We start from the raw sequence: 16,285 nt of genomic DNA, 5'->3' as shown, positions 1-16,285 counted from the left end.
CGATGCCCCAAGGTGAGAACTATAGCCTTCTAAGCACCTTTGGTCCTTTCTCTCATACATATAATGTGCTGATTAAATACATCAAGTTACATGGCAAGTAGAAACTGAATTTTTTTTATGGCGGTCAAAAGGAAATTCTTTATGTTCCTTTTTTCACACACAGAAGGAACAAACGATAAACCTTTTTTATTGGCAGGTCTCATCTAACTATAGAATTTCCCACTTTTAGTGCCACAACAGTAGCTGCTGAATAAAAGTAAAATCATCAGTAATACCAGCTTTCACTTCCTCGGTCTTCTACGGTTCCCATAACAGAGGCATTTTTTCACCGTATAACAAATTATACCTCTGCAAAATGTATTGCCCGAGAAAGGCAATGTGTTAACCACAACACGTGAAACCCCAGTCATGTGTTCTGTGACTTTATACAGATCATTTTCCAAATAAGGTCTATATTCTGTCAAGTGTTTTAGTGAACACATTAATTCTCATTTATGTTGGCAATAAAGGACAAGATTCCAGTGGAAATTACAGACTTCTGAAAAATTTGAGCATAACGTATAACTGTGTGAAGGGTTACAAATTCACATGTATCCCACTTAATCACCATTTTGGCTCCACAATACATTTAAAATATGATTGAAGAGACATTTCAATTGAGTGCAAATATATTTATTTATACAGCAAGTTTTGACATTTCATAATTTTTATGAACACATTTACTTTGTTAGTTCATTCAAAATCAATATGTACTAGCATGAGTTATGGACTGTTAAATGTGCATACATACAGTATATAAATGTTATTCATTAGAAAGCAGTAAAATTTCTTTAAAAAGCAACATGTGACTAAGTTATAAATACTGGAGTATTCCAAATCACTTTAAATCTTCATTATCGATTAAAATAATTAAAGATTCCCCCCAAATTCAGACACAAAAAATTAGTTATACATTCTCGCAGTTAAACCCAAGTTGTACAGTTTATTATTATTGTAATTTCCACTTACATAACTGACTGAAATTATGACTCCTGAGTGAAGCACTGAATTAGTTTGTTTTCAGATCCATGGAACTATTGCCATAATAAAATACCAAAAAATGAAAATTCTTGTCAGTATGCAAGTATGATTTTATCCTCATGCCACAGACAAACTCCACGTGAATTTTAAGACTAATTCATTGCTGAAAATAAACAATAAGACTTAATAAAGAGACTGTGATTTAAAGGGATAGTTCTTCCAAAAATGAAAATTCTGTCATCGTTTACTCACCCTCAAGTTTTTCAAAACCTGTATGAATTTCTTTGTTCTGCTGAACACAAAGATATTCGGAAGAATGTTTGCAATTTTCAGTTCTGGAGCATCATTCACTACCATAGTAGGAAAAGTTTAAATGGTATTCAAAGGTGCCCCAGAATTGTTTGCTTTCCTAAATTCTTCAAAATATCTAATTTTGTGTTTTACAGAACACAAAACTACAATATTTTTTCTACTATGGTAGTCAATGATGTCCTAGAACTGACAATTGCTAACGTTCTTCTAAATATCTTTGTGTTCATCAGAACAAAGAAATGTATACAGGTTTGGAACAACTTGAGGGTGAGTAAAATTGTGATAGAATTTTTATTTTTGGGTGAACTGCCCCTTTAATATCATTCAGTTTAACAATTCTCTGTACACTAGATGGCAGTGTAAACCCACAAAAAAATGAAAAACATTGCCACACACAAGACATCTCAAGACATTATTAGCGAGGACCTTTTAATGCTTTCTGTATTAAAGCAGGCATATTTTTATATCCTAATCCTACCCTCAAACTTGATGACATTAGATTGAAATCCAGACATTACTTAGACAATTTATTGAACTTTAAAATAGTGAGAATGAGTTAAATGACAGTTTTATTTGTTACTACAATTTTAAAGGCAATTAAGCTCCCACAAGTTTAGTTCAGACACGCACGCACGCACGCACACGCGCGCGCACACACACGCTCTCTCGAGCTCACGCATACACACACGGGGAATGTGCCACTGTACTTGATACATGACCACTGACACGTCTCTAAATCTTTGAGGGAAACACTTTACATTCATAGTTCACTCAGCCTCATACAAGAATGATATTATAATATATAATTCCTGAAAGGTTTTACCCTAAGTAACTATTCTGTGGCCATTTAAGAATGTTTTGCAGTTGTCAGACCTCTTAGAAATTCCAGTCAAAATATTTTCAGTCATTTTCTCTAGAATCAAAATAAACAGCAATGAAATTACTGTTAACAAACGAAAATTATTTTGATTCTCGAACAAACATCTGCAAAATGAAAAATCCTAAAAGGTTCTAAACATTCATCATCAGTCCACATGTGTGCTGTCTTTATCTGTCATATCATCTGCTTCTTCCTCAATCTCCTCTTCATCAGTCGCTGCCGTGGCTACTGGCTTTCTGAAGCCTGACTGGTTATCTGTCACGTCCGCTTGCTCCTGTGGACCTTAAAGAGGAACATCTCCCTTTAGTAAATGTGAAAATAATATAAAAACGAAGTGATTGTATGACATGTAGAACAGACGCCAAGTGTAAATGTTGTGAACAGTAATATTTTGACCTATATTGATCTGGATTTTGCTGGGAATATGTCAGCACTCAAATGGAAATGTTAAAATAGAGTGTTATGATAGCAAAAAATGACACTTAAAAACAAATGACACTTCCTAAATGGTAACACATAAGATTTCATCTTACAAAAGTGAAATTTTGTGTTGAAATTTAGTGACATTTGCTATTGAGGTATAATCGTGGGATGATACCTATGGAGTGGATTTCTACGAGCATGTTTTATCTTTAAAGGCAAAAAACACATCACTTCACCTATTTATGTCAAACAATGCAATTTAATCAATTATACAAGAATACATAACCATTTCTTAATTCTAAACTCATGTATAACACAATGAAACGAATGTGAAAACACAGAGTAAATGTACTGCAGTGTTTTTGTTGTTTTTGGATATCTGCCCTGGGTAGAAAAGCATGTCCTTTGTCACAAATACAGATTGCATTCTGGACTAGAGATCATATTTGTGGAATGTTAAAAAACAAGTGACTAACTCTCAGAATTAGTCACAGAGCAAAACCCCAATAACCCCGTAAGTCTACCTCCCTCTGTATTTAACCCCAAATATATACAGTGTGAGTAATATTAAAATGTCGTTTGCCTTATAAAACATGCATCCTCATTCAAATTACCCGCTGTGCAGGATGAATTAAGCTCCTCCCTCTCTGTCAGATTCGGCTCCTCCCCTTCCTCTTCTACATGAGGACACACACCTAATTTCAGCATCTGAGCTTCAGCCATCTCCCGGACGGCTAAAAACACACAACCACACGTGCAAACACAGAAAATACGCACAAAACATCAAAGCACAAGGGGATAAAGCACAAACAAAAACACAATAACATACACAAACAAAAACACACACACGCACGCGCACGCGCACGCACGCACGCACGCACGCACGCGCACACACACGCACGCACGCACACACACACACACACACACACACACGTCTGGTTTATTATCTCCGTGGGGACAGTCCATAGGCGTAATGTTTTTTATACTGTACAAACTGTATATTCTATCCCCTAACCCAACCCCTAAACCTAAAGATCATAGAAAGCATTTTGCATTTTTAGATTTAAAAAAATGTACAATTTATAAGCTTTTTTGCCCATGGGGACCTCAATTTTGGTCCCCACGGTGACACGAGTCCCCATGTGTTGGTGTGCATTCAGGTTTAGGTCCCCACCGGGATATATAAACATGAACACATACACACACACACACATACACAGACACATGTAAAGAGTTAAAGGTTGTTTAAAGGGATACTTCACCCTAAAATGAAAATTCTGTCATAATTACTCACCTTCCAGTTGTTCCAAATCTATATCAATTAATATTATAAAATAAAAAATTATAAAGTATTTTTTCCTACAATGGGAGTCAATGTGGGGAAAGATCTGTTTGGTTATAAGCATTCTTCCAAATATCTTTCTCTGTGTTCGTCACAACAAAGAAATGTATACAGATTTGGAACAACTGGAAGGTGAGTAAATGATGACAGAATTTTATTTTTGGGTGACGTCTCCCTTTAATTTCTAAATAAAATGTTTGTACTGTGCCAGCCTGGTTTTGTGCCATACAGTCCACCTGCCTGTCAATTCACATAACAGACAAAACACAACTTGAGACAATGCCTGGATAGTTTTCTTTTGACTGCTTAAACTCATTATTAATACAACATGTGTGCGAATGTGTATTTACTGTATTTGTTGTGATATTTGAGCAGCACAGGCATGTTGGCATAATCTAGTGATCTAGATTTTTCTCATAGGGTCAGAATTATAGTGCACCAGTCTAATGGACACATCTGATGGACGTCTGTCCTCTACAATCTGTGTGTGTGTGTGTGTGTGTGCGTGTGTGTGTGTGTGTGTGTGTGTGTGTGTGTTTGCAGCTGTATGCTATTTGCTGTAATCCAGGATAATCCAAAGCGGCACAGACTCACACCCGTCACAGCTGTCACCATCTCTAATCTTACACACATACGCACACATAGTGTGTGTAAAACGAAAAAACAGACTTGTGGCTCAGGAAAGTTTTTAAACCCTTGGTTGGCACAGTACAGGAAAGTCCTGTGAAAATAAACCTATACGCACAGAACATAAATCACAAATGATGCTGTTACCTTTTAATGATGGTGGCTGGTAGATATTTGGGTTGATTCGTTTTGGTTTAAGGACGCCGTTTTCCCCTACAACCCACTGAAGACAGTACAAGTGTAAGAATTACAGTATTTTATAAAACACACACAGAGTATTTAAAACAACAAGTTCATATGATGCTGTTATATTTACATAAACAATCATATCTAGAGATGCTCGATATTAAATTTCTCCTCCAATACCGCTATAGCCGATTATTTAGAGTGATATCTGCTGATGCTGATTCTGAAGATTAAATTTAATAAATCTTATTAATTCATATAATTACTAATAACATTGAACAATTGTTGATGTTTCTTAACATCACCTATATACAGAGCACAAATTGATTTCACGTACCTGTCCTCTGTTGATTGACAGGATATATATCCGATAGCCAATAAAGTGCGAAAAATTGCTTGTATTGACCAATACCGATTATTGGCCTATTGGTGCGTCTCGAATAATACCGCATTAAAAATGTGTTTGTTATTGACATCATCAATGGAAAACAAAGGGTTATGGGGGTTCACACCAGACGCGAATGAAGCGATTTGCGTAAGTAAATTACATACAAGTCAATGCAAAGATGCGAATAGTCGCAAACTTGCGGCAAGCGATGCGAATGACGCGAATAAGGCGGCGCGATTGCCGCGAACGCGTGTCAATCTCCTCTTCCGCACAAATTGTAAAATATTTGTCAGCTCGCATCACTCACACGATCTGCTAAATATAACACTTTAAAGTGAAGTTCTGTTCACTTAGACTATGTTTTTTTAATTGTATTGTCATGCGTAAGTATTATGAATGCAGTTTAACCTCCAGAACTGTGGTGGCACTGTGGTACCTGATGGCTTGAGATGTCGTCCTCAGGTGACGCTTGGTCTGCTACTTTGAACAGTGTGGCAGGTGTGGGTCTTCGCCGTCGAATCTGAAAGACGAGCACAATGGAAAGTGATGAAAATGTTATCATGAACTATTGAACGAGAAGACACAACATCTAACAGAATGGGGTCATTCGCCCTAAATGAATGTGTGACCGTGCACCACAAAACCAGTCTTAAGGGTCAATTTTTTAAAATTAAGATGTAAACATCATCTGAAAGCTGAATCTGAATAAATAAGGTTTCTATTGATGTATGGTTTTTTTAGAACAGGACAATATTTGGCCGAGATAAAATTATTTGAAAATCTTAAATCTGAGGGGGCAAAAAAATCGAAATATTAAAGCAACAACGAGCCGTTTTGGTGTATGGTTCCCCCATGTGGTTGATAATTGTCTGTTATCAATGTCGTAAATACTGTCGCTGTATAAGCTTCCACTTGAGCAGAAACCGCTGTTACATCATGTCACTTCATAAACTGTGTCTGTGCATGTACTAAAGCACTCTTTTGGCTCCTGCTGGGTATACTACTGGGCTATACTAATAGCTCAAACTAGATTCTGAGGTAGCAGCTGGTTGTTAGCCGTTAGCGCATAGCGTGCTAGCTCCATAGCAGCTAACTTGCTAACGTTAGCTACATAACACATTTGCAGTCACCTAAAACACAACGCATGGACGTGAATGTGTTTAGTAACCTAGTTGGTGCCTAGCATAGTAACTATAGATAACGATAACATTAGTCTATGTGCATGAACTAAGGAATCAGCGACTTTTGACCATTAAACATTTATTGTGGTTTGGTAGTCATCGTTTACAAGCATAACACTAAATTCTTGACGAGGCACGATCATGCTACGTAAGCTATTGAGACCCGGCAACATTACATTATCTCTAGTCTACCTTACAGTTATAAATTGTGAACCATTAACCTTAGTGCGCCAATAAATGACCTGAGCACAGCCTAATAACTAATAAGCTCAAAAGTACAGGACAGTAAGAAAAAAAATGTACATATAAGACTTTCAAATCCAGTAGCAGGAAGGCTAACCTTAGGTCCGTCAGATATCGATTCGTGTTCGGGCTCGTGTCCGATCACTCGCTCTCTTTTCCTCTTTGTTTTTTTTTCTGGCTCTGCCATGGTGATGGTTTGGAGACTTGCGTTGAACTAGATCGTTTCGTCTTATTGTTAGATGTTGGCTAACTTCACCCAGGCTATAAGTAAAACGTGACGTATGCCGTAATGCAGGTGATGGGCGGGGCTTGGGATCCTACCCGCGTACCAAAGTTACAAGTGCGATTTCAGCCGATAGAGGGCTGCTTAGGTAGCAGCGGCAGTAAAATTCGTCCAGTTAAGAGTTATCCTACCACTAAAATAATTTTAGAGAGATTGTTTTAAGGTCGAAAAACGGCTCGTTGTTGCTTTAAGAAAATTGTCTTTAAAGTTGTCCATTAGAGGCTCTGTAGCAGGCCTTTGCTAAGAATAAACAGGTTTGTTTTAACACTCTCTATTGGCTTTCAGCTGTAATGACGTTGTGGAGAGTAAATGAACCCAGAAATGAAAGCAGAAATTCTAAGCTTTACATAGATACCAAACTTGAGTGGGTAATTCTCAAAGAGCGGGCAGCTGGGAGTGAAGTTTGTCGACATGTTTCCATCCATTTTTGTTCGCGATTTTGCTGCATCCACTCACAAAAATAAAGATTTGATATATTTACTGTAGGAAATGTACAAAATATCTTCATGTAGCATGATCTTTACTTAATATCCTAATGATTTTTGGCATACAAGGAAAATCGGTAATTTTGACCCATACAAGGTATTGTTGGTTATTGCTGCAAATATACCCGTGCTAGTTATGACTGCTTTTGTGGTCCAGTGTCACATTTGTAGTTAAAAAACACTGCAATATTCCACACGAAATTAAGAATTGTCAGTTTTGATTTCTTGGTGACTTTAAAGATTAAGTGTCATTTCTATACCAGACCTCCAATACAAACTAATGTTCAACGTTTTCTGTCAAAATCTTTTATCAAAATGTACCAAATTTCTTCCAAAACGATGTTAACTTTTCGGATTATGTAATCATGGCCATGCAGACACAGAAAGGCTCTGTTCTCAAAGGAACATGCAATTTGTATATACAAAGTCTCTTTCTATACATAAAACTTTAAGAGATTTCATATTTTGTTACTGCAGAGGACGAGAAAAAGTACCAAAAAAGTAGAAGAACGAACAACTTTAAACTCTCCATAATACCACCCGGATGTTCTTAGTAGACTAGCACTGGAACAAAGTACACAGCGTTTCGGGAAAAAACTAAAAGAAAGTTCCACGGCAAATCTTCCCTTACAATGTGAAGCATGCTGAAGGAATGATTTCAGTGTGTTTCTGCCTCAGGGCTTTACACTGTAAATGATTTGTGCAGGTGTGGCACTGTAGGCATATAACAGAACCTCTGGAAAATGTGTACGTTACATATGACTGCCTTTATTTACTGCTATAGATTTCATGCACGATGCAGTTTCTCACATTCATCTCAATAGATTGTATATTGTATGTAAACAAAGAATGGTTACATTATTATTATTCTACAACATGTAATAAAACATTCTCCTGTTTTCCTTAAATGTAATTGTAACTTTAAAGGGGTCATATGACACGGCTAAAACGAATATTATCATTTAAGGTTCAAAAACGCTGTATTTTCCACATACCGTGCATGTTTGTATCTCCTCTTTGCCCCGCCTCTCTAAATTTTGATAAAGCTCATGGCTCTGAAAGGCGAGGTGTGCTATGATTGGCCAGTTAACCAGTGCGTAGTGATTGGTTGAATACTGCAAGCGTGTGATGGAAATGTAACGCCTCTTACCATATTTGGAACATCAGGTTCCTTTTCAATTGTACTGACAGGTTCTCTCTTTTTTTTCGTTTATATTTTTGTGTTTTTTTTTTTATCTTATTTCTTTTTTTTTTTTATTTTTGTGGGTGTGTTTTTACTTGTTGTTTTTTTTTTTTTTTTGTGTTTTTTTTCTTTTTTTTATATTTTTTTTTTTTTTTTTTCTTTTCTTTTTTTTTTTCATTTTTACGTGTCTAATACATGCATGGGCAACTTATAACACACCAAAGACACAGAAAAACACGTATTCGCGCCATATGACCCCTTTAAAGTCTGCATCTCAACAAAACATGTTGTACAATTGACAAACATTCCCATTTTGTGCCTTTTTCACTCTTGGTCCTGTTTGGCTCTGTCAGCATTAAAAAAGAAAACAAACAATTATTATATTTTATCGTTATATTTTGTTATATAACATTTTATTATTGTAATTGTATTATGTTTTTCCATTTATATATTTTTATTGTTGTATTTTTTTTTAAAGTAATTTCTGTTTTATAGGTTTAATAAATCAACCAGCTGTCACTATTAATTATACAAAATCACCTTAATCTTTGCAAAAAAAGCCTTGAATGTTTGCTTGTGGAACGCACATTGAATGTTTAATGATGCCACTTCAACTCCGTTCCAATATTACGAGTAAAAAAGGCTGTTAAATATTTGTGTCTTACACAGTTTAACATTTAATGCATCACAGACTGCATTCATATGATCGTGGCTTATAGAGACATTTTAAGAAAGAGACCGCAAGCGGTGAGCTAAGTAGGCCCTACTTCTATATACAGAACAATTACGTGAAATTATTAGAAATTAAAGAAATGTATTGTCTTTATTTTCGTAAATTGCCAATTTATCTTAAATCAATCATTTATATTAATTTGGACATGTATCAGAGTAGCACCTAATATTCTTTGAAATACCGTACCTTGATTAATATTGACAATCATTCAGTATTTGGTGTATATAATCTCGGTATACTACGGTACTGACTTTCATCTCACTGAGATTCACAGGAATCAGCGTTTTCTCTGAATCTGTCAGCGCATGGCCCTGTGGATAGACTCGCTGTAAAATCACAGCACCTTCATTTCTGTTTACCCACAAACACACGCCACACCAAAGGTCACCCTGTGACGTCAAGGACCGGGATTGTGTGTGTAGATAGTCGAGAGAGAGAGAAATACAACTTTTCAGACAGCGCTTTATCGTCTCTCAAAATATAGGGAATACCTCCGCAGATATCCAGGAGCGTATGACTGTTGTGTTGTTCAATGACAGTTAAACTCTGCTCAGATTACATGAACCTGCTGTCATCACCTTCCTACACCACCACCAGTCGTCTTATGTCATCTGCTGTGAGGAATTTTATGTATACACAAGCAGTCAAACTACTAATTATAGTTATCATGACTGCTTTCACATTTTAGATTATGAAAAAGACACTAAAACTAGGAATAAACTAATTTAAGTGTGAGAATTATCAAGTAAGAAAACCCCAAATTCAAAGCATCATGGGATACTTGTTACACAGTATTTAAGAAGCTATATTCTGACCAGTTAATAACTATATTTTTCTTGTCTGGTCACACACCCACGCCAACACACACGCACCTAAATGAGGACATTCCACACATAGACTTCTATTGTTTTTATACACAGTAAACACTAACCTAACCTAACTAAAATAAATATAGAAAAAAGTGGGTAAACAGACGCATAAACAAATCTCACTTGATTATTAGCCTTAGCAAAGAATGTTTTAAAATCTATATAGATATTTTCTACTCGCACACAATAACATAAATACATACATACACATATAATATATAGTTGACAATTAAACTGTGAAAGTGTCCTATGGGGTGACATTAGGGCTGTCAAAAAGATGAATCACGACGAATTGCATCCAGAATAAAAGTTTGCGTTTACATAATATATGTCTGTGTAATGTGCATATAAATGTTGTGTTTATAAACACATACATGTATAAATATTTAGGAAATATTTAAATGTATTTATTTATATTTACCCAAATTAAAAGATATAAAGTTTTTTATTTTTAAATATTTTAAATAGAAAAAATATTATATTTTTAATAAAGATATTATGTTTACATATGCATGTACGTGTACGTTTTTATAAATACGACATTAATATAAAAAAATAATATTAACATTAAAACGTTTATTCTTGATGCAATTAATCGTTTGACAGCCCCATTAATATATTATTTTATATTATTCATATTTATAATTAAATAGCATACGAGAGGATTTATCTTCATTGTTAGTTTTTTTTCCCTAAATTCTTCATATATGTTTATGTTGAACATGTTTGTTATATTATTAATATATTTTATATATATTTTTGTTAAACATCTAATGTACCTCTCTCTCTCTCTCCGAGATGTTTATGAAGTACTCAATTAGCAGATGCTTTCATCCAAAGTGACTACATGGACAAACTCACTGGAGCAACCTGAGGTTAAGGTCATATTGAGTTTATGATTTTTGTTCGAAATAAGCATCTTTTTCCCTGAGCTTTAACTACATCACACCACTCTAGCAAACAATCTGTGAGCACATTTCAGGTCAAAGGTCACGAGACAGCGATCAATACACTCCAGTGCCTCCTCCTGAATGCACGTTACTCTACGGTCGTGTGAGCAAACAATACACGATAGCTTCTGCTATCTTCAAATGCTATCCTCACCACCCCCACCTATAACACTAATCATAACCAATCTATCCCATGATGCAATGTTCGACGGCACACATCATCACTTTGTTTCAATGCAGAGGATTAAAGAAAAGCTTGTCTTTAGTGCTCCATAGCATAATGAAATCAACAAGATTTTACCTTTGGAGAGATTAAAACAAGAGAAATGGAAATCTCTTGAACCTTCGCCTACATGCCGCTACCGGCCTTGCTACTTGTCTTTCACACACAGCTATCACATTACTTCAGAAGACAATCAAGATAAGACGTCTCAGTTTTCTCATCAATCAGGCAAACTTCATTAAAGAAGATTATGTAGTTAAAACTCCTCGGATGAAAGATACGCGGACACAAGTAAGGGCGCTGACAGGGTTTGCGTGCCACTTCTTAATTTAATATGTTAGATGAAATCAGGGCCGTTTCTTCACCGTCCTCGTTTTTATAATTGCCTTTGAACTTTTGTCGGCTTCTGTAAAGGTGAACTCGTGCAGACACAGTTAATGGAGGGGAAAGAAAAGACAAACTATTGAAGGCTGCTTATAAATCCTGTTCAGTTCTGTATAGATTTTTATTTATCAGCGTACAAAACTACATGGAACACACGTGACGCTGCACTGCCCTCTATACAGCAGCACAGTTTAACTTTAGACATCCCAGAGGGCATGAAACATCAAGGGATGAGAATCAGCCTAGATTTGGATTTAATAACCAGGCTGAAATAAATGAACCTGTTACACAAACTGTACATTTTTCGGATAAATGGAAAGAAAATGAATGCCAGTTCAAGTAATGCAAGTTAGTGTAAAAATAAATGATGCGTTCTAAGTTACTTCTATTTATGTGATGATGTAAGGACCGCCTTTGGTTTATAAACAATGTAAAAATACTTTAAAGCTGGAACTTTTTTGCCACTCTATCACAATCTCTGTTTGAAACATCAAATTGCAGGTTACTTTACGTACTTATTCTTTATTTCTATTTGTCGTGGGTTGACGCCCAACTGACGTTTCCCACGAAATCGCACACGACAGCTTGACTTATTACTGTTGTCATTTGCTCGATAACTGATTACAGAAAAAATGTACTTTTTATTATTATTTTATTACAGTCAACTAAACTTAATTTACTGTGTTAATCCAATTGATTTGTCCAATCTATTTTATTTGACAAAAAAAGTTTTAAAAAGTTGTAAAATTTTAAACCTTTGGGAGTCTGTACGACTAAAAAAAACCCATGCAAATTGCACACGACAGCTTGACTTGTTATAAACTTACTGTTGTTATTTGCTCGATAAATGATTTTTGTTTATTTTTAAACTAAAAAGTTACAGATCTCACACTGTAAAACTTTTTTATTATAGTCAACTAAACTTAATTTACTGTGTTAATAGATTTGTCCAATCTATTTTATTTGACAAGAAGTTATAAGTTATACAATTTTAAACCTTTGGGAGTCAGTACGACTAAAAAAAAACCCATGCAAAAAAGATGAGTTGAGATTTTTTTACAGTGCAGCTTTACATTTAAACATTTAAAATCAGTTTTGATTGTTTGAATGGTTGAATAGTTTAAATGTAATCTCTATCAAAATACACAGTAAAGTAAAACATTCAAATAATTAAAACAGCTACAATTTAAAAACACTGTAGTAAATAAGATATGGTAAACAGGACAACACTTTTAATGTATTAAAGAGCGAATAGTTGGTATAGTGTAAAAGTGCATGACAAACATATAGACAAAACAACAGATGCCCTGGAAAATATCTACCTGGTGCAAATGCAACAGTCCTTTGAATGTATTCTTTAAACTAAAAACAACCAGCTCTAACACAATCTCATAGCAATTCATTACTATTTTACGGGCTAATTCGTATTCATTTGTAATTCTCATTTATTGGTATGTTTTGCTTTCACACCAATGACAGTTGAGGCCTTATTACTTTTTTCTAATAAGATCGATTCACATGGTTCAAATTGATATAAATTAGCCAGCTGGTAAAATAGATAGCGATCAAGTTTGAATTATGAAAGGAAGATTCAGATTCAAGAAGATTGTGTAAAGTTAGAAGCCAAGGATTCAACATCTGAACTAAACCTAGAAATACAGCTGTGTAAAAAATTAACCACGTTTTTCTGAACAAATCATAGGTAGACTATGCGTCTAAGTAAAATGATCATTTTTTGTTTCATTCTGTGAACTAATGACAATAGTTCTTCCAAAATTCCAGATGAAAATATTGTTTTTTATTTGCATTATGTGGAGAAAACTGGTCAAAATAACAACAACAACAAAAGTTTTCAGATCTTGAATACTGTTTCAACAACACAATACCAATCAGTTCAATCAGGATCAGTTCAAAAATTTATATATGATGGAAAAAGGCTGATTTTAACGACGTTCATGCGTCTTGTCATTCTCTGTCTTTCACATTGAATGACTTTGTCATTCCTGCTTTTGTTGAAATTCAACACACACCGAACTGAAATGAACACAATACATGCAGAAAATGCCGATTTAACACAAAACTGGAGTGCTCTCTTAATGCGTTTTTCCACAGCTGTAAGTTTCCAAAACTAAAGCAACGTTGTTGACATTGAGATCAGATTTCCTAAGACACAAGACACCTGTGAAGCATTCTCAGATCGTGACGTTGGTTATAAGACATGTGGAGATCATGCCAGCTCGAGCGCTCTTGTCATTTAAGCAACGGGCCGACACACCATCATAATGTCACGTTTTGACTTTTAAAGTAAATTGGGAAAGCGCCAATATAGATCTTTTTCCTGCTTCCATGGATGATCATGCTTAATGGAACAGTTGACCTGAAAATTTTAATTCTGTCTTCATTTGTTGGGATGACCACAGAGAAAGATATTTGGAAGAATGCTTGTAAGCACAACAGGGTAACACTTTAGTATAAGGACCAATTCTCACTATTAACTAGTTGCTTATTAGCATGCCTATTATTAGCATATTGGCTGTTTACAAGCACTTATAAAGCACATATTCTGTTAGGGCTGCATAACGATTAATCGCGACTAATCGTTTGCAGAATAAACGTTTTTGTTTACATAATATATGTTGTGTACTGTGTGTGATAATTATGTATATATAAATACACGTACATGCATGTACTGTATATAATTAAGAAATATGTAACTTTTGATGTGTTTTATATTTATATGTATAATTTATATTATATATAAATATTAAATATATTTTTTCTTAAAATCATGCATCCATGTGTGTGTATTTATAAATACATAATTATCACACACAGTACACCAACATATATTATGTAAACAAAAACTTTTATTCTGCAAACGATTAGTCGCGATTAATCGTTATGCAGCCCTATTCTGCATGACCATATTCTACATCCCTAATCCTACCCAATACCTAAACCTAACAACTACCTTACTAACTATTAATAAGCAACAAATTAAGAGTTAACTAAGCAAAAGTCGTAGTTAATCGTTGACTAAAACCGAGAACTGGACCTTAAAATAAAGTGTGACCCAAAACAGTTCTTGGCCACCATAGTAGGAAAAATGACTTGAACTTCTTAACTTAATCTGTTGAACACAAAAGAAGATATTTTGAAGAATGTAGGAAAGCAAACAGTTCTGAGGCACTTTTGACCACCATTGTACTTTTTCCTACTATGGTAGTCAATGGTGGCCAAGAACTGTTTGGTTACAAGCGTTCTCCAAATATCTTTCTCTTTTTCTTAATCCGAACAAACGGTAACACTTTAGTATAAGGACCAATTCTCACTATTAACTAGTTGCTTATTAGCATGCCTATTATTAGCATATTGGCTGTTCATAAAGCACATATTCTACATCCCTAATACCTAAACCTAACAACTATCTTACTAACTATTAATAAGCAACAAATTAAGAGTTAACCAAGCAAAAGTCCTAGTTAATAGTTGACTAAAACCGAGAACTGGACCTTAAAATAAAGTGTGACCGAACAAACTAATACATCTATACCGATTTGGAACAACTCGAGGGCGAGTGAACGATGACAGAATTTTCATTCTTGGGTGAACCGTCACTTTAATCTCTACCTATCGGCAACATCCATTCATTGCGACGCTAACCAACACCACACATTCTAGAATTAAGCAACGACGTCCTGTCAGCACAGGAAGTGAGATGAAATAAAGCCTAAAAGAATCAATCACACACATAAATATGTTTATGGCAACGTCACAGCAGAATCTAGTTTTTCTCCTCCTGGCACCTTTTTTTTAACTCGCGTCTCCTGAGACTCGCTGGCCCATCTCTGCAACTCCACGACCCACTTTGTTAAGACTAAAATTACAACACAGTCAGGACGGAGAACTAGTGCATGATGACACACGCACAGACATCAGAAACATTCGCGGCCGCTTCACTTCATCTCAAGAACCGAATGAACAAACCAATACTCGGAAACATCTGGAGGGGAAGTCATCGCCGTGTTATTTACTGCGCACACCGAGAGGCAATAAAAGCAGGTCCTGGTATCCAGAACATCCAGACAGAACTCGACACGCTCGAGTGGGTCACACGCTTATCACCAGCTTCACGACAGATTTATAGCTTTTAAACTTGTGCTCAGGTCTCAGTTTGAGTTTAGGTTAATTCAGCAAAGATCCACCGAAAAGATCTCGTGAAATTAGTTTTGGTGCCAAAATCATGACATTTTTGACAATGTGGAGACTGACAAACAAATGCTGTAAACATACACGCAAACACATCAAAGTTCAACTGATTTCAGGTCACAACAACCATTCAGCGTCAACACGTTGGAGCAAGAAACTCTCACCATCTCAACCTGCCGAGGGTCCAGCTGGGTCGGTTCCGTGGCCGGGACGGCAAACTGGATTTTCCTTTTTTCTTTGGGTTCCACGGGGCCCTCAGAAGGACTCGAGGTTTCCATAATCTGCTGTTCTCTTCTGTCAGTGGGACAAATATCCTTTGAATCAACCCTGTCTCAACATATAAAACCACACACACAGTGTCCTC

General features: G+C 35.6%; 1 protein-coding gene across 2 annotated transcripts; it reads right to left on the bottom strand.

The window, feature by feature from the left end:
• Positions 1-663: 663 nt before the first annotated feature.
• Positions 664-16,202, bottom strand: ppp1r1b (protein phosphatase 1, regulatory (inhibitor) subunit 1B). Of its 2 annotated transcripts, none has more exons than XM_057354586.1 (5): positions 16,086-16,202; positions 5,615-5,698; positions 4,752-4,827; positions 3,250-3,369; positions 664-2,494 (listed from the first exon to the last, which is right to left on the bottom strand). In XM_057354586.1, exons 1-5 carry the CDS (start codon positions 16,197-16,199, stop codon positions 2,358-2,360), a joined length of 531 nt encoding a protein of 176 aa, XP_057210569.1. In that variant the 5' UTR covers positions 16,200-16,202; the 3' UTR covers positions 664-2,357. The 2 variants fall into 2 exon arrangements, with proteins under 2 accessions (XP_057210569.1, XP_057210570.1); XM_057354587.1 differs by lacking the exon at positions 16,086-16,202 and adding an exon at positions 6,700-6,906.
• Between the last annotated feature and the right edge of the window lie 83 nt (positions 16,203-16,285).

Source organism: Triplophysa rosa, linkage group LG16, assembly GCF_024868665.1.
Source record: "Triplophysa rosa linkage group LG16, Trosa_1v2, whole genome shotgun sequence".
NCBI classification, from domain to species: domain Eukaryota; kingdom Metazoa; phylum Chordata; class Actinopteri; order Cypriniformes; family Nemacheilidae; genus Triplophysa; species Triplophysa rosa.
The sequence above is the reverse complement of the archived record's forward strand: the minus strand, read 5'-3'. Positions and strand labels throughout refer to the sequence as shown.